This window comes from Falco biarmicus, chromosome 7, assembly GCF_023638135.1.
Source record: "Falco biarmicus isolate bFalBia1 chromosome 7, bFalBia1.pri, whole genome shotgun sequence".
Taxonomy (NCBI): Eukaryota; Metazoa; Chordata; class Aves; order Falconiformes; family Falconidae; genus Falco; species Falco biarmicus.
Genome location: NC_079294.1, coordinates 21,300,787 through 21,325,633, shown reverse-complemented (window position 1 = coordinate 21,325,633; position 24,847 = coordinate 21,300,787). Strand labels below are relative to the sequence as shown.

At 47.0% G+C, this 24,847-nt stretch overlaps 1 protein-coding gene across 4 annotated transcripts in view; it reads right to left on the bottom strand.

The window, feature by feature from the left end:
• Positions 1 to 7,464: 7,464 nt before the first annotated feature.
• Positions 7,465 to 24,847, bottom strand: part of PLEKHD1 (pleckstrin homology and coiled-coil domain containing D1) — a 36,075-nt gene continuing 18,692 nt past the window's right edge. Inside the window, exons 5-13 of one of the 4 annotated variants that reach the window (XM_056345035.1) lie at positions 22,387 to 22,478; positions 19,466 to 19,518; positions 17,532 to 17,626; positions 16,494 to 16,587; positions 15,016 to 15,194; positions 14,132 to 14,264; positions 12,767 to 12,911; positions 10,613 to 10,762; positions 7,465 to 10,003 (exon numbers count right to left, since the gene is read on the bottom strand). In XM_056345035.1, the coding sequence (XP_056201010.1) occupies positions 9,843 to 10,003; positions 10,613 to 10,762; positions 12,767 to 12,911; positions 14,132 to 14,264; positions 15,016 to 15,194; positions 16,494 to 16,587; positions 17,532 to 17,626; positions 19,466 to 19,518; positions 22,387 to 22,478 (1,102 nt within the window). In that variant the 3' untranslated portion in view covers positions 7,465 to 9,842. Of the gene's footprint in view, positions 10,004 to 10,608; positions 10,777 to 12,766; positions 12,912 to 14,131; positions 14,265 to 15,015; positions 15,195 to 16,493; positions 16,588 to 17,531; positions 17,627 to 19,465; positions 19,519 to 22,386; positions 22,479 to 24,847 lie in introns of all 4 variants that reach the window. The other 3 variants (XM_056345036.1, XR_008822875.1, XR_008822874.1) reach the window with 3 other exon arrangements.

Here is a 24,847-nt window from a genome sequence, read left to right as displayed (position 1 = left end):
TGCTCTGGAGCACCTCCTGGAGGGTTCATGCTGGGGCGTGTTTAGGTGTGTGTTGGTCCAGGCAGAAATAATGCAGACAGGGAAATCCCCAGTAAGTGCCAGAGACAACATGCCGCAGATCCTGCTCCCAAGCCTTTCTTGCCATAGATTAGAATAATGCTAAAATTCACCCAGTGGTAAGTAGGTGACATGTATTCATCTGTGGCAGACAGGAGAAGAGATTAGAGGCCGTAGTGGTCTTTCCTAACTTTAAGCTTTTCAGTAAATCCCTGAAGATTAAGGAGAGAGGAGATTCCATAAAATAAAATCTGATTTGTCTTTGGCACAGCTGTCCATCCAAAGATGAGTACTCACATCCTGCTTATGTTTAATTCACATTTCTCCACACCCAGCCTCCAGAAAGTGAGCTGAAGTTATGACCTCACTACCATCATTAGCACCCGTAACATGGCAGGCTGTGATACCAGGGCCGTAGGGATGGCAAATAGTGACCCATGTCTCCTCAGAAAGGAGAGAAGATTCATTTCTTGTTACCTTGGGAACTCACACGCTTTCACAACAAACATCACCTGGACAGGCAGAGAAAAAGCAGAATATAGTCCTGTCTGATCTACTGTCTCCTGACCTTATACAACATGTCCTCCTTCCTCCATAATTGATGTCTCCTGCTGCAGAAGCAGCCGTGGCTTCTGCTTCTTTGGCTATCCCATTACAGCAGTAAAAAGTGCAAGCAAATTATTCTGCAGAACAATTCAAATGCATTCAGTGCCTTAAATCAGGAAATCTTTCTTTATAACACCACCTCCTCCTTGCTGTGCAGCTACACTGTCCACTGTCTGGGGGACACACAACCTCCTCCTCCAGGTAAAAGGTTACTTGTTTTCTTTTCTGTGACATAAACATCCCCCATGCATTTAAGGGGGATGCATTTCCAGGGCTTTTAGGATGTAGTTGTATTTTGTTAAATCATGCAGATAAGAAAGTGGGGAGGAGATTTCTGGCTTGCCAGCTGTCTGACCTGGCTTATTCACATGATGTTAGCACTAGGAAATGCACTGGTTTTATAGCCTTCGTGATTTGAGACTATTTATCAGGAGAAAGGTAACAGCAAGGAAAAGGGCCCATCAGGCTTTCTATACACTAACTTTAAAACCCACAGCAGCTCTGAACCCCATGCCCCAGCCCCTGCCCTGGGACAGGCTGCTTGCCCCCTTCACTGGCACTGCTCTGCACATGGGAGCTGCATGCCCTGCCATGCCCACAGGGAGCTGCCACCACTGACCCTCATCCAGGGGAGCCGGACAGATGCTCAGCTCCATGCCTTGAGCAGGTCGCTGAAAGACTTGGAAAAACTGAGGCTGCAACTGACCTGGCTTCTGCAGGGTGGAGGAGCAGAATTGTTTCTCCGTGCAGGATTAACAGGCTGTCCTTGCTGGGGCTGTTTGCTCACATGCAGCTTTCTCTGTGGGTCTGGCAGTGGCAGCTACAGTAAAGACTCCAGGGTGACCTTCAGTTATAAAGCACACCATGTTTCACCTGAAAGTAAAGCTTTCTGGTCTGCTCTCTGCCTATGAGGAAAGAAAATCAAAGGAAAAAAACAGAAAATATTTCTGAGCAAATTGTTTTTGGGCAAATTATTTTCAGGCAGAACAAGAAAAAATAAAAAAGACCTCATTATGAAATACTTCTTTTAATAGAAGACATATATTTGAGATCTGCATTTAATACATGTCATCATTTTATGTATGTGTGTATATATATGCATGCATCTGCACATATATACATACCTGTGTGTGAATACATTGAGGGGGGTGAGGTGAGTTGGATTCCATGCTCGTTAGCAGCTTGCAAGGGACACACGATGCCAGCCGACTTTCTGAAGTACAGGAACCCTGAGCCTCCCAGCAAAGACTCAGGCTGGTTTGGCAGAGGCACCAGTTCCTCAGCCTGCCCCTTACGCCTGTGAAACACACCTGGACAAGAGCTGGGACGTGCACCCTGAAAGGGCCCACACTGCAGGGGTGAGGCAAGGGGGGACCAGGCGCCTCCTGCCCACCTTTGCATTTGCAGGGCTTGGCCCAAAGCCACGTATGAAGTGGGCTGTGGAGCAGGGAAGGAAGGTGCCTGGTTAACAGCCCCGGGTGTTTGCTGCCCATCTCTATGCATTTTCTGCATGAAACACTCAAGTCTGAAAGACTTTGCAAGTAGGATGAATAATATTTTCTAGACAGAACGCCAGTGTTATGAAAAAAGCATGAGCAGCTACTTTCATCTGCAGCCCAGGTCTCACCTCCTTTGCCCTCTCCAAGGGGAGTGGCTCCCCAGCTCCACCATGGCACCCCCCTGCCTGGGTGGCACCGTCCTCCCACCGCTCCCAGTGCAGCGGAGCCTGCCAGGGCGATGCTATTTTCCACGCCAGTGAGATAGCCACAATCAGCCAAAGATGAACAAAGGCCAGCTGAGGGAGCAGGCTGGAGGGGAAGGTGGGGAGAAGCCAGGGAGAAGCCAGCTTGCCCTTCACAATTCTGCTCAGAGCTGGGGAGAGCTGGATGGGCAGGGAGGGAGAGGGGGGGGATGTTCCTCATGCTCCGACCCTCTTCGAGTACAGGCAGGAACAAAACTCCTGACACAGGGAATGCACCAGAACCAGAACAAGAACAAACAAGAACCAACGTCTTTCAGGTCTGCTCCCTCCTGTCTGGCCAAGGAGAGACGATCAGGAAGCTTTATTCCTCTGCAGTCTGCTAGCTGCAACAGCTATTCTTTGCTTCCCTGCTAGGTCTGCTCATTCCTTCCAATTCAGCTGGAAAGCAACTGCTTTCCCTTCTCCTTCTCTCCTGTCCTCACCTGGGAACGAAGCACAGGCAGCCCCCCGCCAGGCAGCCCCTGCGGCCTCCCAGCACTGACCTGGGACCGAAGGGGTGGGTAGAGCAGAGCGCTACACGGGCAGGGACAGGGAGATGCTCTTCTCCCTTCAGGGAATGAACGAAGTACCTTCCACACCTGCTCCCAAAGGCCTTTCCTAAGGCTGGCTCATTAAATCCCCTCCCTCCACTCTGCTGCTGAAAGGTCAGCGGCACAGGCCTGCCCTGCTGGGATCCAAGTGGCCAGAGGCAGTGTGGGCGCTGGGATGCAGGAGCAGCTCAAGCAGTGGGTATGGGTTTCTCTGCTCCTGCGTGGCAGCACAGGGCTGCAAGCTGAGCTCCTGCCTGCTTGCAGGGGGGAGCCAAAGGTTCCCATGACATTGAGCCCCTGTGAGTTTGGCTGGAGAGGTGTCATGAACGTCTTTTGCTGCATACAGGTCTGGGGGTGCTCGATGTTGCCACAACCCCCCTGCTGCTTTTGAATAAGGCTGTTACTCAGCAGCAGTTAGTCACAGCTGGAGGGATTTTCTTTGTAGTGAGCAGCCACCAAACCTAATCCCATGGCCAGCATCAGGAGCCAGCCACAAGCTAAAAGGAGAACATAGATTTAGCGGACACACTCCCTCAGCATCAATCAAAGCAAGCGGCTAAAGTCTCCTCCAAACAAATCCATTTTCCCTTAGTGCAGGGCTGGCTTCAGACTTTGAATACAGTGTGTCCTGCCACTTCTCCTCACCCAGGCTTTGCACAATTGCTTATTTTACCCGTCTACGGTATCTTTGAATGACTGGGACTTTTCTGTCCTCATTTTGGAGCCCACGTTCCCCCTACATAGAGAGGAAAGCTGGCTCTGCCTACACATTGTTTCTCTCAATCTAGATAAATTCTGCATTAAACCACACCTGTTCTTTATTTGTGGGCAAGGAGAAACTACAAGAGACATTTAGGAGCAGGAGCAAAAAAAAAGTGTGTCTGGCTTCACTGCTATTCCCCACATCCCCTCATGGGTCAGAACATTTGTCTGAAGTACTGCACACTCGATCAAAGGGGGATCTAGAGGGCTGCTGCTGCAGGCTAGAGAAGTTTCTGAACATCCAGATCAACTGAGAATTGCAGGAATTTCCAGCTTCTGCCAGTCAACCTGTAGATATCCAAAACCTTTCCAGTACCAAATACTGATTTTTGCCCCTCTGAGCAGCTGCTGCATACACACAGCTACCCGCAAAGGAGGACAACTGTAAGCCACGTCCCCACATCACCTAACTAGGCCATGCCAGTGCTAGCTCAGCTGCGTTTTCTCACTGTGTCTTGCTCAGCAGCAGTAAGCTGGGGAGAGGAAAAGGGGGCCTTAGCTGCAGACCCTTCTCTGAGCACCTGGGACTGGACTCCAGTTGGGACCCAGGGTGCTTTTTGCTTACTGAGAAATAGGACACTTTATTTTTTAAGCACACCAACCCACTATCAGTAGTGCTCTAGTTTTTAGTCACACCTGCTGCACACCTACTTTTCAGTCTCATTCCTGGTAAAGTCTCCTCACCTTGTCCTCACCTGCAACAAGCATGAGTGTTGTGCTGCCAGCAGAATTAGGAAAGCAAAGGAGGAATGAACTCATTGGCTGTTCCCAAGTAAGCTGCAACCCATTCTCTCTGGCAATCTTTGCAGCAAGCCTGCTCCTCTCTTGCTACGAAAGCCACAGCATTCCCACTTTCTTGCCAAGTCATTTTAAGTCTCCTCACAGTCTCACATGCCACTGAAATGAGTGCACCTAAAAGCACAGCCTACCTCTGTCACCCAGGGTCCTTGAGTGCTTGTGAACCATCCCAAAGACGGAACTCCACCATGCGTACTGTTTTCCTGTTTGTGCCTGTGCTTTCAGCAGTGGCTCTAACACAAGCCTCCAGCCATACTTCCATCAAGGCTGAAAGAGCCAGCACCTTTTTTGAACTGGGCTTAATCCCATTGCACCAAGTCAGTTTTCTCACACCCACCATAAACAGCTCATTTTCAAGCCCCCTAATTAAAATGGACATGCTAAAAATATTTACTTCTATTTTGCAGAGCTTAGGGGGAAAAAAAAAAAAAGAGAAAAAAAAAGCCAACAAAAAACAGAACCCGTTTTCCTCATGCCAGAGGAGCAGGGGCTGGCATCTCCTGCAGGCAGCTGCTGACATACAGAGGAAAATGGGGGCTTTCTCCTGCCCCCAGAATTAATGATGAAGAAAACAATGGTAGCAGCAGCTCTAGGACGGGACCTGTTCCTCTGCTCTTGGATGGTTTCCACAGAGAGGTTTGAGGCAGGGGTGCAGTCAAGAAGAACTCAAGGGTAAGCAGAGTTCACGTATTTTAAGCAATGCAAAGTTTGCACTTTTCACGATCATAAAATAAGAACACATGACCCTGCCGAGTTATTTATTGCAACACCTCTGAGTTAGCAAAAGGTGCCTTTGCTACCCTCACAAAGTGGCCTTTATGATTTTTCTTCCTCTGAAATGCCAGATCTGCCAACATGGGGGGGGAATAAAAAATATGTTGGTTTCAGCAGTACAGCACGTCCTACACTTCGTACTGGTGGCCAATACAAGCAGAAAGAGCTCAGACACCTGAGTGAGTACTCGGTTGGATCTTTATCCATTTTGGCTTTGGAGTTAAACCTGCAGCAGGAAGTAAATGCTACTTAATATAGAAGAAGAGACGTGATCTCAGTGGGCAGAGAGGTACTGCAGGTTGTCAACAGAGCACACGTGGCTGCCAAGCTCATGGTCCCACCTGGCCCCGCTTATGGTGACTGTCACCCCCACAGGACACCTCTGGCCCAGCTCTCAGGTGGCTGACTACAGCCAGTTCCTCAGGCTTGGTCATTTCTCTCATTTGTGGCCATGCTCAAGCTAGGTGGATAACAAATTGTGCATGGACTAGGTGAAAAACTACAGAATTGTCCTTGCACCAAGAGCATCAGGTAGAAAATGCTAAAAATAACAGCATCCTTCACAGTCACAGCAGCACAAAGAAGCACTAAGTGTCCAGGCAAGCCCCAGGACCAGCCTGAAGCTAAACCCTGGAAAAAAAAACTTTCAGAGCACGGCCACCTTCCTGGGAGCAACTTCTTACTAGACACAACGTGAGCCATCTTCTGTCCCTCTAGCAACAACGAGTAACTGCATTGAAAAGTATTCAAAACAGACTATTTCTGTGAAAAACCAACATCTTATTTCCAGAGAGAGACCCTGTTACACTAATGTCCTAAGTGGAAAACCTCCCTACCACCTTGAGCTAAAAAAAAAAAAAAAAAAAAAAAAAAAAGCTATACTCTCTAGCTGAAAATTCTACCAGCCTCTGTCACTTGTATTCTGTGCCCAGCAGTGCATAGCACGCAACCATTTCTCCTTCGTTATTGACTTCTGACCCCGAGGGCAGTTTCCATTTCTTGTCCACTTTCCCTCGTTCAGAAGCAGCACGCGTGGAGCAGCCAGGCTGCAGCTGCCTCCCGTTCCCTGCCATTTACCTCTGTGCAGGAGCAAAGCCTTGGGGCAGCGAGCACCAGGGGAGCGCAGAAGCCCTGTCCTTCAACAGGAATCACTCTTCTACACCAGGGACTGAAGCAGCCTGGAGGCTTCGTGCAGCTTATGTAGAGGATGAAATTAACCTTTAAATTAACCTTAGCGGGAGGCACCGTTCACATTGTGAGAAGTAGGCAAGGCGACACAGAAGAGAATCAGCAGGTTCACACCTGCCAATGTCTGCAAAGGAAACCGTATTTGAAAGTGTCTCTGAAGGGGACAACAGGGAAAGTCTCGATGGGGAAGAGAAGGTCCCAGATGATAGCCAGCAGGTGGAGGTGATGGAAGAATGGCCACAATCCAGCTGTTCTGAAGCTTCTGAAGAAAAATCTTAGAGCTGCAAACCATCCTATATCTTCTCCTATCCTTGGACACAGGGAAACGATTTAGGGAACTCTCCTGAGCGGAGGGGGTTCTCATCTCGTTCCTGGTTCTCCCAGTAGGAGAAAGTGATCTAACCCAGGATTACTAGTGGAGATTATTTGAACAGAGGTAGCAACCTATCTGTAAGCCACCGTCCTGTTACTGTATTGCATTAAAAATACAGACATAACATTGAAATCAGTAAATCTGTGTCCTTCAAACAGAATAAGGAGACAGTCGCTATGGTGCATAGACGCAGCTTTGTGCTGACTCTGTCAGGGAGTTTACAGGGTAGTAGATCCCTCTGCAGGACTAGCATCTGCAGCAAGGAACCATCGATGCTCCCCACCAGCCTGCCTTGCTGGTTACACAGAGAGCTGTTCACACAGGCTTCAGGTAAGCAAGTGGGAGATTCCTTCATTAGATTTGATACATCTTGGCTTTAACTATACACACATTTTACAAGTGGAAGTGGGTAGCAAGGGTGAAAGCATTTTTACATACAGCCAGTCCTTTTGAGAGGTGATGTTAAGCATGTAACACAACAGCTCGATGAAGCAGATGAAGTGGGCTGGCAGTAAATGAGCATGTCACAATGATTTTCCTTAATTCCTGCAGAGGCAATTTACCATCATTTCAGTCGACAGTGTATCAGGAACACACAGGAATTCACTCTAGTGTCAGCATAACTTTTATTTATTTATTGCTGTCAATATGCATGGTAAAGGAAGAACCTGATGCGGCTACCTCCTGAGTACAATACTTCTGTAAAGTCTGATATTGTGGCTTTTGGTGGTAATAGATCAAAGGTGCTGCATTCACAAGCCACAGGGTGATTTTCCTAAATGCCTGAATTACAGATATGCTCCCTGGCTGTCCTTTCTTCTGTTCCTTCCAGCATCACATAATATAGACCTTGTAACTGGAAAACAGCCAGACATGATGTGAGGACAGTGTAAGGCGGAAAAACAGCTCTGTATTGCTTTCTTACAGCTTTTCAGTCTTGTAGGAGCAATAATTCATTTGTGGCTTTCTAGGACGCAAGCACATGGGGAAAATACATAGAAGGATCAGGCATGCTAAGGAGGGATGCAAATTTTCTTTTTCTGTTGCATCACCTGTCATCACAAAAATGTCAGCCTTCAGTGCTGGACCCTCCCATTGCCCAGTAGAAAGATACTGGCCAGTAACTGCCTGAAATGAAAAATACAGGCTGTGCCTTTGGTGCTTTTCCTCTGATCACACCAGAGTGACTCTGTCCTAGACCATCACACCCTCCCAGTACGCTCCTCCACCCAGCATCAACATTTCTTCTCTGGCTGGCAAGCCAAGGCTCTCTTCCCAGCCTCATCCCTGACTTCTCCCTAGAAACAGCACTGAATTGGTAGGGAATGACTTCAGTGGCCAGAAGCCAAAGCCTGGGACTAAGCAGTGTCACAGTCTGTGTGGAACAAGTAAGCAGGACTCTTATCTCTTATTATGGACTTACTATGTATGTCACCGGACATACATAATACTAGGGGTACTGATGAGAGGTACACCCCTGAAAACCCCTGTAAATCTGTGCTTCAGACCCCCTGAGCCTTAACTGTACCTCTGCTGCTAACTTCATTCATCTTTGTATTGTTTATTCCTTTGTTTCCCAATTCATACCACGGGGATAACAGCATCACTCTGAGTGTGCTGGTCATGCTCTGCCAGCACCAGGCAGTGCTGTTACTATGGAGTGGGTAGTTACTATAGAGTGGGTAATTATTAGCCAGCTGCTTGCTTAAAATTGGTGGGAGAGGATGCAAAGCTTCCACAACAAAGAGATTCCTCTCCTGAAACATACAGGGTGACCACACACAGAGCAAATCCTCCCCTGCAATAAACACATGGTAAGAAGCTGGGAGGGGACAAAGGCAGCCCGAAACCCACCTCTGAATAAGCTGTCCACAGCACCTCTCCCAGTCCAGCCTTGATTTGCCAGAGGTCCCACTCTGGCCAAGATAGCCTGTACTGGTAGAAAGCAGTACAAAGCCTTGGATACAGGCTATTCACTGCAGCACATAGAGAGATGACCACATTCACAGCCTTGACAGCTTACTGCTGATAATGTCTAATTCTCCAAGTGGTAGGGGGGTTTGTTGCTGGAAACTCACCCACCTGCCCTCCAGCTTGCTTTATGGAGGTGATGAGGAAGCTGTCAGAGCCAAGTCAAAGGCTCCTCCATACTGAATCTGCGTATAGATAACACCTTCTGCAGCACGTAGCTCTGTTCCTCCCAGCAATGACACAGCCAGATGCCCCAATACAAAAAATGTGCAAAGGTGGCCCCAGGGCATTCTGCCCACAGTCAGCACAATGCAGCCCTCCCTCCAGCTTGCACTGATGCCACTGAATTACCTATAAGCTCTTCTCTGCACATGACCCTCCTTGGAGCCAAACCCACAGCATCCTCAGGTTGTCTTCACCTTCTGTTGCTACTGTTTACTTGAAATGATGTAGCATCAAGAGGTTGCTTTGTGTTTCATATTATTGTCTGTGCTTGGGAGGCTGGGACTGCTCTGGTCTTCAGGAAATGTGCCAGGAAACACATCCCACCGAAGCACTGACTGACTGGGGTGGGCAGCAAAACATTTCCTAGAAGAGGTCAGGCAGAACAGGGTAAACTGTGCCCAGTTGGGGAGGTTACACTAGCTGGAGCAAAGTGGGATAAAGGGCTTTCTCAGAAGCACTTGTGTTTGGCAGACAGACTACACAGGAAAGGAAAGGAAAGGTGCTTCCTAAGCTACTGTCTGTGGTTCACTTTAACACCGACTGTGGCATCTTGGCAAAACGTGGCTTAACATAAGCAGCTGAAGCAAACAGATCTGGAGTGATCAGTAGAGAAGGTCTGCCAGGCTACAGGGAGCATCCAAACAAAAGCAAAGCCATTGAGGGAGTTGCCTATACACAGTTTTCCCCCACTTTCCCTATCAAAGGGCAAATCTCCCTTATGACCCTAGAGCCCGATGGCATAACTTTTGCGGAGCTGAATGGCAAGTTGAGATCAGAAGTCCCCTCCCAACAAGAGTCACTTTTCATCACCCGAAGCAGAATCCTTTTGTGACCTCATGATCTGATAGAGAGTTTCCCTGAAGTGCTGGTCCCGGCTTAGTCTTTTGGCTGCTTCTTTCAGTTCCTCAATGTTTTCAGCTTCTGCATGTGAGAAGATGAAGGAGTGGGACTGCTTCACTGAAAAAAAGAGCAGCACAGAAAGGTCAGCATCCTTTGTCAGGGACACAAACTGAAGAAGCTTCACTAGAGCACACAAGCCACGCGATCAACATGACTGAGAGCTTGGCGAGGGATGAGCTAACCATTGCACTCTAACAGCTTCACCTTACTGTTTTCAGAGGAGGAAAATGCTGACAGCATGGAAACACTTTTTTTTTTTTTTTCCTTTACAGGTGCCTCTGATTTAAGGTTCTATGTAGAACCTGATCTAACCTTGCAGGTAGCCACTCCAAGCACTGGATTGGATTGAGCAATGTCCAGGTGTCCCTTCCAACACCACTCAGTCTGTAATAAGCATTCAGATGAAGTCAGCTTTGAGCATGTTTTTTTAGGGGCCTGGAACCATCACATCAGTTAACTTTCAACATACATGAAGAGACAGGCAACCAGTATGCAGACTCAGTGCCTGCTCTCTGGGTAAGGAAGCTCCACGTTTCTCTGTAGCTCCATTCTGCCATTAGGGAGTATGAAATACGAAACAAATTTGCAGACCTTACTGCTCTGTCAGCCCCATCTGCACGTGTTTGCTCCTGCAGGATATAGAACAAGAAGCTGACAGATACCTACAGTCATTCCATGAAGCACTGGTTCTCCGGCGGTGGAAGCGGCAGCTCTTTATGCGACGAGTGGCAGCCTTGTGGATGTACACAGAGTTCTTCATGATCACGGGCATCTTGGCCTCTAGTTCGGCATTGCGGATACACTCTTCAAAGAACTCTGAGAAGACACCACTGTGAGCAGTGATGGGAGAGACACTTCAAGCAATGAGCCAGTCACAAGGGACTGCACTCGCTGAGCCAGGTAATGACATTCAACACCTCCCTTCCTCGTGAAGAACGATCCATGAAGCTCCCGAGTATCATCAGAATGAACAAGTTCAAAGTGACAAAAGTCTCTAGGCCCCAACAAATGCGTGCTCAAATTATAGAAAGAACTGCAACTATCCATTCACCATCAACCATTCCTACAACTGCTTATGATTCAGCTGCCAAAAGCCTCTGATATTATGATAAAACTTATCAACTCTCTTGCAGCAGAAGGGTCTGAAGCCTTACTTATTGCACTTTCTTTGAGGGACTCCTAAAACCAGTCAAGTCTAACTGTGGAAAGGGAGGCACTGGCAGCACTGGCACAGGCACACACCCAGGCCATAGATGGCCAGGGGGTTCTAAGAGTATAGTAAATACTAGCACGATCATATACACACATACATTACAGGGTCCATGCAAAGCCCTGCATCCAAACTCTGACAACTATTCTGTCCCGGTCTGCCACATGAGCTGCTTTTCCTTGCTCATTTCCCCATAAGAGGTCTAACCAGCGTATCTTCTGCCATTCCAGTCTTGCTGTCCTCCTGCCTGCCACTGGTCCCTTGCTGTTCAGAGGGCTCATGTGCCCCAGCTCTTACATGAAAGGGCAGGGCAGAGCTTCAGGAGTCACGTGGAAGGGCTGAGGCAATCTGTGCTGGGACTGACACTAAAGGAAACAGTGCTTCCCTCACTTTCTCCAGTGTTTTGCTTGTCAATACATTTTTGATCTTTTGAAGAAAACATACCCCAAAATCTAAGATTGGAAATGAGTGCCAGGAGAAATTCAGTGCCAGAGGTTACTCACTTATGCCCTGTGCAGGTAGCTCAGCTCTGGTTGAAAGCTGAGCTTAACATAGCCACCTTAGCTCTGTTTTCTTACCATGGCTCTGAGCCAGCAGGATGAAGTTCAGAATCATGCCCTTTTCTCTCAGTTTAGAAGTCTGATATAGAAACTACTGAATAATACTTATTTTATTTACATATATAAATATATATTTATCATTTATATATATAAACTATGTATACATGTGTTTATACTTGAATATGTAACAGTGCTCAGAATGCTGCAGGACTTTTTTAAGCTTTTCTATATTGGCCCAATACATCCACCTGTCACTGAAATGAAGCCTTAACTGTACAGATACAGCGTCTTCACAACAGCTTCCCACTGCACTATACTTGAGGATGGAAAACAAGCAAGATACTTCACAAAGTTTAAGCTGCTAATGTAAGTTCCCAAACATGAGAAGTCAGATGCTAGGGCAATGCCTCATCTCCTAAATAAAATTTAAAAAAAAGAAAAAAAAAAAAAAAGAAAAAGGGCAAGCGCAGGAACAGAGATAAGCTGTGAGGAATCCGAGTCTTACACCTGACCTGCAGACTGCAGTTGTCTCAGCACAACAGTGCTGGGCTGATGCAGTGATTCACCTCTGAGTAAGGATCCAAACTTCACCTCCTGGGTCACCTACCAGCACGTTGCTACAGCAACCACAGTCCCCCTTAAACTGATGATATTCTTGTAACCAAGGCTGAAAAAATACTGTCTTGAGGGGAGTCAGAGGACTTTTTATAACTCAGACCTAGTCAGTCTTTACAGCTCTGCCACAGCTCCCCTGTCTGACATTTTGGAAAGCATTTGGTCATCTCTGACCAAACACCTAGGTTTGTCTTCCACCCAACAGGGAAGGCTGGGATAATTTTGCTCTCCTTTGAGGGCAGAATACCAGATGCCTGCATAGTACGTTCTGGCTCCTCAAAAGAGAGGTGTGGTCAAGGTACAAGGAGTTGGGAGAGCACATTACATGCAGGCTTTGCTAATTTGGGAACTTCTTTTTGTGTCTGGGAGGATGGATAGAAGTATTTCCTCTCTCAGACCTTGCTCATCAGTAGGGGGGATGGATAACTGACTTACTTCTCAAGTTACTGACATCTGCTTTCATCTTCTCCTCTTTCTCCTTGTTGCAATCCAGAGAACTCAAGCCTTGCTCCAAGCTCTGCAATGCTTCCTCAGCTTCTCTCAGTCTCTTCTCCAGATCCATGCGCACCTTCACCTCAGCCTGAGGAAAAGAATAAGCATTGCTGGAAACCAGCTTGCATCTCAAAAACCATCCTGCTAACTCACAAGACCTGTGAGGGACCCACCAAGCAGATGAAAATGAAAAGAGGAAAGTAAGGAAAACCAACAGAAATATTATAAGACAACATAAAAGTTGTTCCTCATGTCTTCAGACAGAATAAATAAAATAAGTCCAGCTTATTTTAGTAATTCTCCTTTTCTCTGACTTTCATTTTCACAGCTTCCCTCTCATTGTATGAACCATGTGGAATCAGAGATGGCATTTCAACACATGAATTTGTGCTTATGCAGCTACTTCCAGCTGAGCAGGAACAGGACATCTTTCCAGCTGAGATGGATTTGAAATAAAGGCAGTCAATTCCAGCAAAGGGGCATACAGTACTCAGTTTCAGAAACAAAACACAAGAAAAGTTAGAAATATAGGAGAATATCAGTAGTAGCTTAGCAAATGAGAATAACTAGTACAGATTAGGTCAATGTAGCTTTAGTTTGGCCAAGTAGAAGGTTACAGGATAAGAAAATCTTGGAGGTGCAGGAAAAAGAAGAATTGGAGTATTTTTTGGATAAAATATTTGTAGAAAGAGGTTGAATGTCAAGCAGCCAATAGTAAGCATAACCTTTACATCATTTGGCTTAAAATAAAATAGCATACTTTGTCTGATTACCTTTGTGTCGATTAAGATATCTTCCATTACTGGGATGACAAAGGAGGGCTGGTACCTCATCTGCATTCCTCTGCTTTTGAACCCAAGTTCATGCAGAGGTTCCTGAAGATTTACAACCCTTAAGATTGATTCTGTGAGCATAAGTAAGGAGGGAAGATTTCTGCTCAGTTCTGCAATAACCACATTAGCATTTCTTTGGAATAATCTTTGCTCTTCATTGTGTCTACTTTCCTCTTATACTCTTTTCCCTGCTCCCTCAATCTTTAGATGTTGCTTTCACAGTAGCAAATGAAAAGGCTTTTACTGAATGGGTTAATCAGGCCTCAGAGTGAGAAAATAAATAGTTGTGCTACACAGATGCAACACAGCAACTTTACACACACACATGATGTGAAGCATAGCAAGTGAAGATTTACGACCACAAAATGAGAAGAAAATAAAAGCAAGTCTCCCTCTTGTTAGGGGATGAGCTGAAAAGGAAAATGAGAGAAGTCTGGGCCCAGGGACAGCACTAGGTGACATACGCAGGGGTTACCTTGAGGTCTCTCTCAGTCTGCTGCTTCTCTGCCGTCAGCTCCGAGAGCGAGTTCTGCAGCGCTTGTGACTGGGCAGAGTAAAATTCCCGCTCCTCCTCCAGTGCTCGGGACCGCTTCTCATTCTCCTTCATCCTGGTGCACAGCAAAGGAAGACAACCATCCCCACCCCACCCCACACAACCCACAGGAAGGAAGGGGCTCAGTATCGTGCTGGGGCTGGCTTAACTCCCTGGCTGCCCTCGGCGAAGACGCGCTAACAGGAGCACCGTCTGCGTGTCACTTCAGTAACACAGGCATTACTGGAGAGAGCCAGGTGAACAGTTCTCAAATGGAACATTCTCAACCCCTAGGTAAGGTCCAGGAGCACCAAACACTTCTTATGGACAAGTCCCTGACCATGAAATGGAATCAGGTGCCTAAGTCCCGATTTGAAAGGAGCAGACCCAAGCAGCAGCAAGGAGTTTGGCTGCCCTGCATCAGTCTGTCCCTTCTGAAGTGTTTATAAGCTGGCCTCCTGCCATGGAACCAGATAAGCTTCCAGACAGGTCTTGTGTGGGCAACAAAAAAGCAAGTCAGCAGATAGTCATGTTATTTGGCACCACTAAGCCTGAGCAGGGCAGAAGCATCCTCTTCCCTTTACCACGCCCAAGGATGGAAATTATAAAGGATCTTGCCACTCTGCAGTTCTCAGGATAAACACAGGAACAGTTTTGAGGTGATCCTAATTTTAAGCCTGGAAATATTTAGCCATACCCTTTCTGATTGCCTCCCACCTGTGAGGGGGGAAACTACCTCTTTTCCTACCATCCTTTTCACAGTGGATCACATCTTGTCCCACATCCCTTTCTCTGACACCACTGTAAGAGCCCCTGCCCCATTTCACCTTTTCTCTGCCAGGAGTTTCTCCTCCAGAAGTTGCTGCATCTTCTCTTCAATCTGTTGCAGGCTGCAGTGCAGTCCCTGGATGGGACTTTGCTCCTTTCTGGGGCTGGTTGGAGGTGGGAGCTGGCTCTCATTTTCTTCCAGCATCTCCAGCATTTGCTGCTTTTCCTGAGAGAGCTCCTTGAAGAAGGGCAGAGATTATGAGTATCAGCCAAATCTAACATTTCTGCTCCCGTTCCTGCCTGGGTCCTCCCTATTGAGTCCCTCCATCCTTACATCCACATGCCTCATTCAGGTTAAAACCAGGAATATCTGGTTTTTATTTTGTACCTGCCCCATGAGGAGCAAATCTCCACCCCAGCCTTTGCTATGCAAGGGGGTGAAAACCCGCAGGCTAGTAAGGACTCAGCTCAGGGGCTGGAGCATCGTGCTTCCCTAGTGCATTGCTGATGCAGGCAGCTTCCCTGCCTTCCATCCTTGCCTTGCTCCTCAGTGTGAACTAGAGGCACCCCCTCTGCGGTGCATCCAGCTGCGGGGCAATAAGACATATCGTGCTGTTTTCTGTTAAGTGTCGCATCTGGTGTGCAACTAGGGCATGAATGGTCTTTCCCCAGCTTTCCAGCTCCTTCTTTGTACCCATCACCGTGGGCATGAGGAAAGCTCAAAGGAATATCAGCAACAGACTTTTGGACAAACTTGCAGTGGCTGACATGAACATTAAGGATGACATCGAGGCTTCAAAAAGCCAGCTGTGTGGAAATTTCACAAACAATATACATTTAGAAAAGCCACTTTCCACCAAACCACCAGAGTGATATCAAGTAAAGAAAGGGTTTAATACATCAACACTCCATTTCCTCAGTTCCCATGTGGTACATGATTCCCTGGGAACCATGCTCCCTTCTGTGAACAATGAATGCCGCTCTGCTGCTCCGGTTTCCACCAGGACTCAAGGAGTTGCAGCTAAAAAAAAAATAATCAGGAAGCTATCACAGACTTATAGCCATGTTGGCTGGAAGGACCCTCTGGCAGGCTCTAGTCCAGCCTCCTGTTGTCTGGCTGGTCTGTCAACACAGCAAGATATGGTCAGCTGTGGCTTTCTGCAGTTGAGTTATGAAAAACTTCCCAGATGGAGGTTCCTCTGACTCTCCCACTCCCCGCCTACCTGTCTGGTGAAAAATCTCTCCCTAGTGATCAATCTGAGCTTCCCAAACTGCCGCTTGTGGTTGTTGTCCTACATCACGTCACCTGGTACTGCTGAGAAAACGTTGGTTCTGCTGGGTTCCGTATCACTCCTAGTCCTTTTCTGGAGGGGATTTTGGCCTTTGTTTCAGCTACCGAATGAACTTATTCATCTGCACAGGACTTAACTCTGGCAGTAGCGGATCTTAGATGCATTCCACAGGACAGCACTGCTTTCAGCCCTGTCAGTTCTCATGGATCGCTCCCAAAATGCTGTCACTCAGAGTGGTCACTCACCTCTAGGGTTTTCTGTAAAGACTGTGTCAGGCTTCGCAACTCTTTCTTTTCTTCCTCCACTCCTTTAAGGGAGCGGGCTGTGATCTCTAGCTCCCTAAAGAAGCAAAAAGGGTGATAGCTATTGCAGGGGAACACTATCCCCACAGACCGCACTCAGACCGTGCAGGCTGTGGATGCCTTAGCGCAGGACCTGTGACCAGTGGTTAGTACTGGCAGCCCTGGAGAGTCAAGAGCTTGCCAGGAAGCATCACGCCTTGAACACACTACGGACGTCCAGGAACTTAACTGTGCCGCCTAATCAAGAAACCAAACCCAACAGTTAGTGCACTTCTCTAGCAAGGGCAGGGCCACAGTTGCAACTGGAAGAGCCCAGACAGGGGAGTCATATCTAAGCAGATGTAGGTCTATGAAAACAAAAATGGCTTGCAAAATCCCACTGGATTTTCTGAGATGTTATTTAGGGAGAGAGAAAGAAAAGGAAAGAAAAAAAAAAAAGACAACGACAATAGTAAAACATGCCCTTTCATCACACAGAGCAAAGCACTTGGATCCTTCCCTTTCTGAACACTTTTGCTGTTCATATTTCACATAGTGTAACTCTTAAAATGACAAAATTATTCTCCATGAGACAACATCATCCACCCAGTATCATTCAGCTGACGGTGGAAAACCAGATTCACATGTCTGGAGCCCACATAGCTGGTCAAACTAATTTTCTCTCTGAAATCCTCTAGCACCTGTCCATTGTCGTGCTACTGTAACTGATCTGGGGTTCGCTCACATTCCAGCCCTTTGAAAATGAAGTTGCTAAAGCCCTGAATACAAGATAAAATAAGCTGTATTCTGCTTCTCGCACAAGTGATAGCAAATGCAGGTAAACATACCTCAGCTGTTCCTGTTTTGGTCAATATAGCCATTTATCTCCCTCCTACACGCACAAAATAGGTGGATTTTGCAAACTGTGGATTTTCCACCACCATAGCTGCCTGGCATAGGAGTTTGCAGCCTTTCCCTGCCCTGCACAGCTTGCTGCCTTACCGTTTGATCTGCTCCTGCTCCAGCCGCAGCTCCCGTACCACCTCTTCAAACTGGTGCTTCTCTGCTTCCAAGACCTGGTTCAGACGCTCAAGTTCCTGGGCCAAAAGAGAAGACAGGAATGTACTCTGCTGACACAGGCTTCCCTGTTAACAGTGCCTGGGACTTTTAACCTGAGCTTCCACCACACTTTTGTCCAGGGGCAATTAGGAGGGTCTGAAGGGTGTCTGTGGATTTCCAGATATCCAGAAGTACCAGCCAGATTACCAGGCACCTGGAAATCCCGGACATGTTCCCTGCACAGATCAGCTCTGCCGTGCATATACAGAAGGTCCAAAGGTCCCTGGGAAAGCTGGACTCAACGTGCAGGTACCATTTCCAGGCACCCAGATGTACAGATACAGAAAACCTAGACAGGAACATGACAGCCCCAGCACTGCTGTGCCTGAAGTGTGACATTTCTGCTAGCTCAGCCTGGCTTCCCACCCCTACTGGGACAGGAAAACGTGAACTGCACGGTTACAGCTTCATTAGTCTGTTACTATCTTTGTGTTAATAAAATCATGCTTAAAGAGCACCGAATACCACAAGCTACCCTCAAGCAGTGAAACCATCGTACTGAGACCTACTGCAGATGGAGACAGGAACAAAGTACAGCAAGAGTCCTGCCCCCGCTCAGGTCACAAAACAGCACTGACACCAGATAAATTCAGAAGACGACTCCTGCTCCACGGTGCAGATACACTGTTCGAGTTGCTTTCCCAACATATTGGTCTGAAGCCTTCAGACTCCCAGCCAGCCAGACCGCCACAGCTCAGTGAGCTATACACTCATTCCTTCATCAGCACCAAACTCCTTCAGACTAACCTGGCCCCATCTGCTCTTTGTGAGCAATGAAGATACCGTGCATGGCTTTGTAAGAGCAGAGATTTGTTCCGGGAGTCCTGGACTTTAGAAAAGGGCATTTGCCTCCACAGGGCTGTGAGGTGCGCAGCAGGCTACCTCACCAGAAAAGGATGTCTCCCTGCAAAGGCAGAAGTAGCTTAGCCCTAAAGGAGTGTCCAAGCCACATGGCTTTCCAGAAAGGTACACCAGAAAAACATTGGCCTGAGAAGCCTAGGTCAGCATTGCCATCTTTTGCTAAAGAAAGGTGACAGTAATTTTGGATTAACTGGAAAAAAGAGCATGCAGAAGTTTGTAATGCGATGGTCTACACCCATGCAGGCTTTCCTAGTATATAATAGGACAACCCATTTGCAAAGTTGTCTTGCAATAACTTTATGATGGCGCTATAAAAACTGGTATAGATTTGGTGTAAATATGAGAACAAGCTACTTTTATTATATTAAGCAAATAAGTTAGGAATAGTTTGGAAAACAATAGCAAACTTGATAAATTAAGGTGCAATAGTAACATCTAAGGGCATGCTGTCTTGAGTTTTCCCTAATGCGATGTTTATTATTCTCCTCATCAATATTGTGCCCAAAGAGCAAACTACATTGCTTTTTGCTGCTCCTTGTTTCTCACAATGGTATCTCTACACTAGAACAAACGTCTGTTTCCACAGTTAGAAAGCAAATAAGCAGACAAGTTGATGGCCACAGTCTTCCTGAATCTGCCAAATAACAAGTGTATAATTCAATCCAGTGAATATGTATTTAGTCTGATCTTCTACCCTGGAGACAAACACAAGCATGCTGCATGGGAAGTGCCTGGGAAGGGGGACAGGGATACACCCCCAGGACCCACCCCATGGCATGGCTCTTAGATTCCTCTCTTCATCCACAGGGCCCAGATTCCCACTCCCAAGAGGCTGGAGACTCTTGACTCCACAGCCTCCCTCCCTGAACCCTGACATGCCTTCAAACCAACAAATCCCAACCTCCCACTCCTGCCACATGGAAGCTGAAGAAAATTGGCTTGTGATGAACACTCACCTCCTTTTGCTCCCTCTGCAGACACAGCTCTTCTGTTTCTTCCATTAGCTTATCTGCAAACACACACAGAGAAAGGCCAAATGCGGACAAAAGCAATTTATATCCTGGGGATATTTATTAGCATGAAACACTGACTGTTTGAAGCTTGAAAATACAGTGTTCCCTACTGCTTCGTGTGTATCTGTCCAGAAGTCTCCAAAGGCTGAGATGACACTAATGGGGTGTTCTGTAATTTCCCTTCTGCCAAATAGCTTCATAAACTATACCACTGTATTGCTGTGTACTCCTTCTAAGGTTTCATCTCAATGTTCTTAAAGAGCATTGATGAACTAACCTTCACAACCCTCGAGCCGAGTGAGGAGAATATTCTTCTCTCTGCTTCACACATGAGGAAGCAATGGCACAGAAAGGTTAAGTGGGTGCACGGGGTCGCACCCTGTGCTGCAGCAGTGAGTTCTCCTGCAGCTCAGTGCCCCATCCCTACCTGCCTAGCTCATTGCCCTCTCCTTCAGCCCCCGGGGCATTGCTGCTGGCCCCCCACTGTCACTTTGGGATGTCCCAGCCAAGCTCAGAAATCAATCCCCTAACTTAGCCACAAAACTTTCAGCTGTTAAGAATGGTTCCCCCCAACATCAGTTGCTCTTGTCTACTGAGGACACATGCCCGCCAGAGACTCTGCTCTGCTCTTCACACTGTGACCTGATGCACCTACCCTGTGCTATGTTCTAGCCTTAAGCAGAGGCTCTGCCTTAGGCAGCATTTAGTCATGCTTACAGGAAACTAGACAGAAACAAATTCTTCACAGTTAAGCCTGGGGTTTAGCTCTCGGCTCTGCCACCCAGCTGCAGTGCGAGCAGGGGGCAGGTTCGCTGTAGCACTGTGTAGTTAAGACTTCCACGTATCTGACAAGGAGGATGCTACTGGTTTCCTTTGTACTGGGACCTGAAGAGATTACTGCTGCTGGTAGAGTTACCACTGCTAGGAGGAATGCAGACCCCTACCTCCTGCCTAGAGCAGGACTCCTGGTGCCAGAGCAATTATTTAGCAATTGTATTGCTAAAGCTCTGCTGACCACCACTGCTGCCTTTCCCTCCTGCTATCGCCCTCTTCCTCCTTGCCAGGACCCAGCAGAGCTGCACTGCAATTACATAGAGGCTCTCCCACCTTCCCTTTTCTGCTCCTCCTTGCAGGGGCCAAGCCCAGGGCTTGATGGGCTTCTGCAAAGTCCCTGCCTTAGAGAGAAACCTGGGGGTTAGCATCAGGGATAAGCTGGGTGAGGGGCAGCTGGAATGTAACTTGTGAGGGTTCAGGGAATTCCCCAGAGCAGTGTTTGCTTCCTCCAGAGAGCCTTGACCTGCTGCCCGGAGCAGCGCCTGACCTCAGAGCTTAGCTACGGGACGGACGCAGGTCACTGAAGGTAAGACTAGTGAGGCAGTTCTATATACTGCCTCAGCAGTTATGTAGGAAGAAAGAGGCAACTGCTGTCAAAAGAAAGTAACCAGCTGTGACAATTGACGAGCTCTGAATGTTTTTGTCATGGACCAAAGAACTTAATGAAATATATATTTTATATTCCAAATGTCTCCTGTTTGCTACAGAACATATATTCCTCTATTTCTCCATCATCTTGTCTTTTATCACACTGTGGCCCTCTTTAGTCTCTTAGGCTCTTTAGTCTGCTCTCATAGCTGCAAGATAACATTTTGACAAAACTTTCCTGTTTCTAATTTTCCTCCTGTCTCTCCAGGTCCTCCTCTCAGCACTGCCCATTATCCCTTTGTCAGGTGTGGGACCATCCCTCCCTCCCTGCCTCACACACAAGCCCATCCATCAGCTCACATGTGTGAGTGGCAATTAGATGGCCAGAACGAACATGCCTCGATACTTGAATTATGATCACTGTTACATGTGAGACCACATACTGAGATCACCCCTTGATCAGCACAGATGCAGAAATGCAAAAGGCTCTTCAAGATCCCTCAGCAGCTTGATGATTAGGACTAGATACTACGAGCCCCTGCTGAAGGTGTCACTAACCTGAAGCACCCAAAGTTGCTGCTAGCTTGTCTGAAGCAGATGACTGTCCAGACAAGTCACTGGGCTCACACCTGACTAGCAGCCCCCAGGTCAGAAGGAGTCTTACAGCTTGGGGAATGCTCTAAATTAAGAGACATCTGGGTTAAAAAAGCTGCTCTCCATTGGTTCTTGCTATGGGCAATGTGGGGAAGAGGCAGCTGGACCTTCCAAGCCAGAGCACCCAAGGTACTGCCATCCAAAGGCTGGTTTCCAAGTAGGGGGTTGGACTGCAGAACCTCCAGATGTCTCTTCCAACCTAAATTATCCTATGTTCACCTGGAGCAGCTGCTCTCCAGGATCCATGAAGAGAGCAATGACAAGTTAGCCACTGCCATTAGACACCTCAAACAAGCCCATGTAAATGCTCTCACTTCCAATATGAACAGCGTGAGGAAATGCAGACAATGACCAAGTAAGACACAAAAAAAGCAGCTAGAGAAGGAAAACCTGTGCATGAGAAGCTGTGATCAGCTTCAAATGCCAGTCCTGTGTGATTCAGAGACACAAAGGTATTGGCTGTTAGCCTGGTGAGGAGCTGAAATCAGCACATCCAGACTTCTCAGGGACAGCAGCTGTCTGTGCAGTCCAGCCATCGGGAGCTGCAGGACTGCAGCATGCTGGCCAAAGCATGTTCTTCCTTCCATGCTCCACACAGACATCCAGATCCTTAATGTGTTTTGACTCCCTTCAAACCTCAATTTCTGCTGTTGACTACTCAAAAACTTCATCCAGTAAAAGTCAACAGCAAAAATCTGTAGCTGCTTCGCTCAACCACACTGACAACTCCAGAAAAGCAAAATGGCTATTTTGGGGCTTCAAAGCTTTTGGAAGTAAGCATTTCCTACCTAAGTATTCCTGTTTCTCCTTGGCCAGCTGCAGTCCTTGGGCTTCCAGGCTCTCGATCATGGCTTCTCCCAGCTGGGCATTCTTCCAGGTCCTAGGGAGAGCAGACACAAAGCAGACCGTAAGAGAGCTAAGGGTCCCACAGAGTGAGGCAGGGAACTCAGCCTAGCAGTCTACAGAAGGAATTCAAACACACAAACTCTCATCAGTTAGGACAGTGAGTCTTTAGATTTTTGTCCACAAATGAACTGGAGAAATTTCCTTGACATTCAGTAATTTTTTTCTTTTCCTTTCTTTCTTTCTTTTTTTTTTTTTTTTTTAATACAGGAGCTGTACGTCAACACCGCACAGCTATTCAAACTTTTTTTTCCAGTGTTTTGGAGATTTCTGCACTGAGCTTAGTCTTAAGGGCTCTCCAGAGCAACCCAGCACATGCACAGCCTCCAACTGCAACAGGATCCCGACACATGGATCCCGACAGACTTCAGAATTTCCCACTGCCAGCGACATTGCCCTCTGCAGCCTTTCTAGTATTTTGCTGCTGTAGCCACTCTTCCCCTTCAAACATTAACTGGTTATTGACTCCTTCCCACAGCCTTCTATCTTCAGCCTTTCTGGTATCCATCACCCATCCTGGAACCAGTCATTCCCTCCTCTGCCAAACTTGTAAGCCACTAGGATTTACTGTCTGGCCCCACACTGTGAGTTAAGTGTCTTTCCCTGTAAAAACAATGAAGAAACAGAGATAAAACCCAGGCAAGGTGCTGGCAAATTGGGAAAGTTAAAGAAAGCAGGCGTATTCAAAGAATACCTTGTGCTATTGCAGGACCATTGGTCAGAGGATCTCAAGGTCTCTTGAACACATTAATTAAAGCTGTGAAAAAGGCCTGTGGAGCAGATGCCCATTACTGATTGAGCTGATGGACGGGGTGGGCTTTAATACAGATACTAAATACCAAGTACAAGGACACACAAATCAAAAACAGAACCAGAAATGGAGTTTGCTGCTCACTTCCATTCATGTTCCATTAGGAAAAAAATACTTACATAAAATGCATATGTAAAATTCATGCCAGTCTATTTATATAGATGCACATACAGGAACAGCAATTGCTGCCCAGCAATTTTGCCATCTTTGTTAAATCCTAAGGGAGCATATTAACATTAAATAACTATAAGCCTTCCTGTACCAGGCCTCTTTGTGAGTCATTTGAAATTGTAGCTTTTGGGAAACTGTTAAGTTAGCAACATCTTATAAAACAATTTCAAGGCAACCTGTACTTCGCCTCTTACAAAAGCCAGACAAATTATTAAAAACACATCACTGCAGGGACCAGGCAACAAACAGCTCCAGCAGCCCAAGCACTGCCTTGTGCTCTTTGCAGACAGCTGGGTTTCTTTCCAGCTAATGAGCATCTAGGATATTTCTAAAGTGCAGAGGAAATTAGAACGATAATTAAAAAGGTGATGTTTTGCCCACAGGTAGACATCTTAATCCTGAGTGAGAACATGTGGGTGTGAATGTATTTTTCCACTAACATTCTCTGATACAGGATGAATCTAATGCCAGAGAAACCAACAGCAAACAGCTCAAGGTGGGGCAGGGGGGCACTTCATGGTCCACAGGATGTATGTACTGTGTTACTTGGGTTTTTTTCCCCATTGCCCACCAAGTCTACTTTTAACCAGTGCAAGGAATGCTGCTATGGATATAGAGAGTGTATGTGTACCCCTTTCCTCCCCGCCCACCACCAGCAGCAAAAGCCTCTCTGGGTGGAAAAAGAGCCTGGCCAGCTGGGAGTCAGGGCTCTGCTATTTCCAAAAAGCTTTCAAGATCTGGGAAGTGTGATAAGTCCAAGCCACAACATGTTAGAAGGGTGGAGAGGCCATCAGCTCCCCCTCCACAGTGGATAAGTGGTTTCCCTATCAAGCCACAGAAGGCTTGGAATAGAGTGAAGGGCTGAAGACATCACTGCGCAGACTGTGATGGTGGAGGTAACAAGCAGTTGTGCAGGCACACACACACCACCTAACCCCAGATTTAAAGAAGCAGTAGACAAAATTGAAACAAAGGAAAGAGGATAGAGGATGCTTCCCATGCTGGTTCAGTTTCCCCTCTTTCCCTTATTTAACAAAACCTCAGTCTATGAGGTTGTGGGGTTTTGGATGTTTTGGATTTTGTAGGTTTTGTGGGGTTTTTGAGGATGGTTTTGTTGTTTGGTTTTTTTTTCCTTTGGTTGGTTTTAAATAATTAAAGAGGCTGTAGGATGATCACAATAAACTCTAAGTGCTGCAGTTCCATCAGCAGCACAACCCCCATCTAGAAACAACAGGGCACTAAAGCAGCTTACCTAGAAGATTTCAGCTGTGTACTTCTAGCTTTCCTGTTTGTTGCAGATCAATTTACTGGCCCACGCTGTGCCTTTCTGGCTGCTACCTAGCTCCCAGCCTGACCCTGCTGAC